Consider the following 5,668-nt stretch of genomic DNA (forward strand, 5'->3'; position numbering starts at 1 on the left):
CTGCCATTGGCGAGGCCGCCGCCGGCCCCGGCCCCCGCCGCGCTCTCGGCGGGCCCGGCCGTATAAGAAGCCAAGGGGGGCTGCACTGTGATCACAGCTGCACAACGAGCGCTGGCGGCGGCAGCTACAGCAGAGACCTGGGCTGTGCTCGTCCCCCTTCTCCTGCTTTTTTTTTTTTTTTTTTTTTTTCCTCCTCCTTCCCCTCCTTCCTCCTCCTCTTCCCTCCCCTTCGCCTGCGCTGCCAGAGCCACCGAAACTCCCGTGCAGAGCCCCGCCGCCGCCGGTAGCCCGTGCGCTGCCCCGGCGCTCGCTCGGGCTGGAAAGTTGCGGCAGGCTCCGGGCTCGGCTGCCGCGGGGAGGGGGCTCCGGACTTACAAAACCCGGCTGGGGGCACGGGCTGGGCGTTTACACCGACCTTCTTCTTCCTGCACAGACCCGAAGGCAGCATCTTTGTTTTGTTTTGCTTTTGCCCTTCCTGCTACCGCTCCTTTCTCCTTGCGACCGGGCGCCTCGGAGCCGGGAGCTGCCGCAGCCCGCGGTGCGGGGCGAACGCTGATACCGAGAGCCAGGAGCCAGCCAGGCGGCCCCGGGGGCCGGCTCGTCCTTGGCTTTGTTGCTCCGGACTGAAGAAGCTCCAGAAGCCGGGAGAAGGAGGCGGCGGAGGAGGGGGAGCAGAGGAAAGGAAGCGAGAGCTGAAAGCCAAAGTTGGTTTGGAATAGAGGAGCGCGGCCAGCCCTCTGCCAGACTGCGCGCTGGGGTGAAGTCTCCAGCCCCCTCCGCCGGGAGAGGTGCCCACAAGACAGCGATGGCCGGAGAGCTCAGCATCGGAGCCGAGCTGCCCACTAGCCCGCTGGCCATGGAGTACGTGAACGACTTCGACTTGATGAAGTTCGACGTGAAGAAGGAGCCCCTGGGCAGGAACGACCGCTCGGGCAGGCACTGCACCCGCCTGCAGCCGGCCGGCTCCGTCTCCTCCACCCCCATCAGCACCCCCTGCAGCTCCGTGCCCTCCTCGCCCAGCTTCAGCCCCACCGAGCAGAAGACCCACTTGGAGGACCTGTACTGGATGGCCAACAGCTACCAGCAGATGAACCCCGAGGCGCTGAACCTCACCCCAGAGGACGCTGTCGAAGCCCTCATTGGGTCCCACCAGGTGTCCCAGCAGCTGCAGGGCTTTGAGGGCTTCCGGGCCCACCACCACCACCATCACCACCATCACCAACACCACCACCAGTATCCCGCAGTCACTCACGAAGACCTGGCCGGCAGCGGGCACCCTCACCATCACCACCATCATCACCACCAGGCCTCTCCCACTCCCTCCACCTCCTCCAGCTCCTCCCAGCAGCTCCAGAACTCACACCAGCAGCATCCCCCCTCCAGCAGCGTGGAGGACCGGTTCTCAGATGACCAGCTGGTCTCCATGTCTGTGAGGGAGCTCAACAGGCACCTCCGAGGCTTCACCAAAGATGAGGTGATCCGCCTCAAGCAGAAGAGGAGGACCTTGAAGAACAGGGGCTATGCCCAGTCCTGCAGGTATAAACGTGTCCAGCAGAAACACCACCTGGAGAACGAAAAGACCCAGCTCATTCAGCAGGTGGAACAGCTCAAGCAAGAAGTGACCCGGCTTGCCAGAGAGAGAGACGCCTACAAGCTGAAGTGTGAGAAACTTGCCAGCAATGGCTTCAGAGAGGCCGGCTCCACCAGTGACAACCCGTCTTCCCCTGAGTTCTTCCTGTGAGTGCTTAACAAAAATAATTAAAAAACAAACAAAAACCCCTCACCCCCCAAACCTGACCCCTGTCACCTTCCCCCCCCGCTCCCATCCTCCTCTGACATCTCCATCCATCCGTCTGCTTGACTAGAGAGAAAGGAGGAGAGAAAAATAGAGACTTGATTTTTTTTTTTTTTTTTTGCAGCATCCAGTCTTCTAGAGTAGCTGTGGGAAAAGTAGGCTGGGGGTGGGGATGGGAGAGGTAAAGTGCAACTTTTTGACTTTCGTGTGCAAGTTAGAGAGGGAGAAAGAGGCAAAGGAGAAAAGGACAAGTGAAGCGTTTTATAGATCGCTTGCTTGCAGAGCGAGATGGACTTTAAAAGAATAATAATAAAAAAAGGACAATGAACAAGCCATCTATAACGTACTGCCTGCTTGGAAAGGGAGAGGACATATACAGCACCATCTCATGCACAATTTACCTGCTTGGAAAAAGAGAATAAATAAAAAGGACAATATATGCAAACTCTTCATATATTGCCTGCTTTGAGAAATAAGTTACAGGACTCAGATGGGACATTCAATCTAAGAAAAGAAAGAAAGAAAAAAACTCATCAGTTTTATTGCCTGCTTGATTATATAGAAAAAATACGAAAATCTGCATTAAAAATATTAATCCTGCATGCTGGACATGTATGGTAATAATTTCTATTTTGTACCATTTTCTTGTTTAACTATAGCATGTTGATCATCGATCATAGATTTCTGTTGTTGTTTTGTTTCATCAATAAGAAAAGCATCACAGGTTATCGAACTTTTTACTGCTTGTGCAGTTTTGTTCGTTGGTTCTGCTCTTGTTTTCTTTTATGGTTGTTAGCTTGTAAATATCTGCTACTTCAAACCGTACAGGAGAAAAATACACAAAAAACAAAATAACATTTCAGCAGGCTGGTTATACGGTTTGTTTGGTGTTAAAGAGATACTGAAAGAAAAAAAAAGTTATGGGCATTTTGCATTAGAAAAAAACCAACTTTGTATATCTGGTGCACTTTTAAGTTGTATTTTTTTGTTAGTTTTCATTTTGGTTTTTGTTTGTTGGGGCAGAAGCAAAACTGCCTGAATAGCATTGACAAACCTAAACTTAACAGGGAAAAACTCTCCTCGGTCACTAGAACCTACTCCATGCCTTAAAGTGGCAGCGAAGCTCTTTCCTCCAGGACAATTCCCAGCCTGAGTGGTTAGGCTTGGCCAGATAGTTTCCCTTCTGATTGTACACTCAGGAAGCGAAGGACGGACGAGATACCAGTTCCATTTAAAAAACAACTGCCCCTAGATTTTCGGTAAATAAAGAGAAAAAACAACCCCAAACCCTCCTCGTTACGAGTCAAGTTGCGATAGCAGCGAGGGCTCCGTGTCGCCACTGAAGTTGGGTTTCTCAATGGCAGCAGCTGATGAGTGGGCTGGGAAAGCATATAATTCTAAAACTTTTTTTAGGAAGACATACCGCAACTTTTAAGTGTATTCTTTTGCAATGATTTGTAATCTGCTTCTCTGCTTCCCTATGCAGCGAGTGAAAGTTTTAGCCAAAATTTATTTGCAGTTGTGTAGTAGTAGTAGTTTGGAGTCTTATGGGTGTTTTTATTACTTTTTTTTTTTTTCCTCCTGCAGGTCAGTAAAAGGATTTACGTTGCACTGACAAAAATACCAAAATGAAAACTTATTTTTTAGTTTCCTTTTAGGATAGCTGGCACTGCTGGCCGGATGCATTTTAAGTTTGTATTAGTTTATAAATTAACAGTAATAACAAGATTGTAATGAACAGCATGGTGCTTGCAGTTTTAAATATTGTGGATATTAGTCATGCATCAGAAAACGATCTTTGGTTTTTACTGATTCAACTGTGTTGAAATCAAAACATTGCAGCAGCGGAAAAAAATTGTTTTTATTTCATGTAAAGTTCTGAAGGGATCAATTTCAAATCCTGCTTATGATATGAAAAATATTAAAAAACCTGGTCTATTGTAGTTTTATTCAGACTGGTTTCTGTTTTTGGTTATTAAAATTGTTTCCTATTTTGCTTATTAAAATCATTGAAATGGCATTTCTTGGAGGGACCTGCTTCTCTGACGTCGCGTGTTCCAAAAAAAAAAAAAAAAAGGAAAGGGGGGAAAAGTTGGGGCCCCGTCCCTGTCCCCCCCCTGCTGCCGGCCCTGGGGTTGGGGGGGGCTGCGGCCCGGGGGGGGGGCTCGGAGCTGCTTTGCCCACTCGGGAACGCTGCTGCTCGCAGGGTGGGAGCTCTCAGCCTTCGCCCTCCTGTGCTTGGGTCGGAGCTCGCCCGGGGCAGGGGGACCATCACCCCGAACCCTCCGGGGGCAGCGGAGTGCCGGGAGCCCCGCGCCGGGTCCGGCTCTGCCGGGGTGTCCCCCCGGCGCTCCGCTGCCCCGCCGGGAGCGGGACTGTCCGGCCTCAGCCACCCCCGGGCTGGGAGAGCGGGGAAGCACTAAGGGCAGGCACTTTGCTTTTTTTTTTTTTTTTTTTTTTTTTTTTTTTTTTTTTTTTTTTTTTTGCATTAGAAAAGGAGAGGTCTTGGACAAGTCTGTCCTTTCCCCAGCTCCTTTGGGATCCGGGGTGCTCATGCACTTCTCTCCAGCTTCACACTGTATTTATTCCGTTTTGGAGGGTTTTTGTTTTTTTTTTTTTTTTTTTCCTGCCGAAGACTCCTTAGATGCATGTGGAGAAGGGGAAAGATCTCTCCCCGCCACCCCCCAGTGCTCAGCACCTCGCAACCCCACCACCATCCATCAGCTGCTCTCAATGCAGAATAACCGCACAGTTCCCTAAATTGAAGGAGGAGGAGGTTAAAAATCGCCCCCGGTCCTTTCCTGGGTGCGGGAAAGGGACTCCCCGAGCCGGGTCGCAGCGTGTCTGAACGCTGCTGCTCTCAAAGTGTGAAAGCGGTGTTGAACTTTAAAGTCCTCTTAAAATGCAAGGTACCACACAACCAGAAAAAATAGGTTCTCCCTTCCCTACTCCTCGTCCCAGCAGCAGCGAGACGTTCTTTGCAGGGATGGCATAAAGTGCTTTTGAAGAACAAACTGGTTAAGGAGAGAATGTGGGGAAAAAAATAATTTAAAAGCAAATACAGCACCTTAAAACACCCCCCTAACCCTCCCCCCCGTAAATCCCGTCCACCTCCCTGCCTTGTCAGAGCCAGGTGGGCCAGCCACTGAGCTGGGGGAGCTTGGAAGGGGCCGGGGCCCATCCCAGCCCCCCGGCTACATGAGTCAGGCCCGGAGAACAAGCTCGTACCCTGCTGCCCTGCCAAGGGGGGACAGAAGTTTGCAGAGGAAAAGGCTGGGAGAGCCTGGCTTTCCCTGTATAGCCTCCCCCCTTGCCAGTAAATGCTATGGCTGCAGAAAGCCTGAGAGGAATATTGTTTGTGGGAACTGCCACCGCATATTAATGTCCCCTCATGCATGCATTGAATAAATCACTAGGGCTAATTGAACAACAACAACAACAACAACAAAAAAGTAGGAAAAACAGGCCTGAGAAAAACCCTCCAGATTCCCACCACAGAACGGTGTCAGCGGCGGGGCAGCCCCTCGGCACGGCCCGGGCGGCCGGGGCTCTGCTGGCCCGGCACCGCTCATGGGCTTTAATTTATTCCTTTTAAAAGAAAAGAAAAACGCAACCGAGTCCCACCGGGGCACAGCCCGAGTCGGTGGGACCGGGACCGGCTGTGCTCGGCCCCGCGGGCGCTGCGAGGATCCGGGCCGCGGGTCCGTCCCTCCCGGCCGGGGGTCGGGTCGGCTCCTCTGTCCGCACAGGCGGCTCCGAGGGGGTTTGGACACACCGAAGGGCCAAAACCCACCCGCACTTATGCTCATCCCGGCCGGCGGCTGGGCAGGCTCTGTCCTGACGGCAGCGGCAGCGGCCCCGGGGCCAGGCAGC

General features: G+C 52.2%; 1 protein-coding gene across 1 annotated transcript; it reads left to right on the plus strand.

The window, feature by feature from the left end:
- The first annotated feature begins 82 nt into the window (after positions 1-82).
- MAFB (MAF bZIP transcription factor B) lies at positions 83-3,815 on the plus strand. The gene has a single exon (XM_042049928.1). The coding sequence runs from the start codon at positions 806-808 to the stop codon at positions 1,739-1,741; it is 936 nt and encodes a 311-aa protein (XP_041905862.1). The 5' UTR covers positions 83-805; the 3' UTR covers positions 1,742-3,815.
- The last annotated feature ends 1,853 nt before the right edge of the window (positions 3,816-5,668 follow it).

The sequence above is a fragment of the Corvus kubaryi genome, unplaced genomic scaffold (genome assembly GCF_017639235.1).
Source record: "Corvus kubaryi isolate FWS band 111438036 unplaced genomic scaffold, C.kubaryi_AGA036_p1.0 134, whole genome shotgun sequence".
NCBI lineage: Eukaryota > Metazoa > Chordata > Aves > Passeriformes > Corvidae > Corvus > Corvus kubaryi.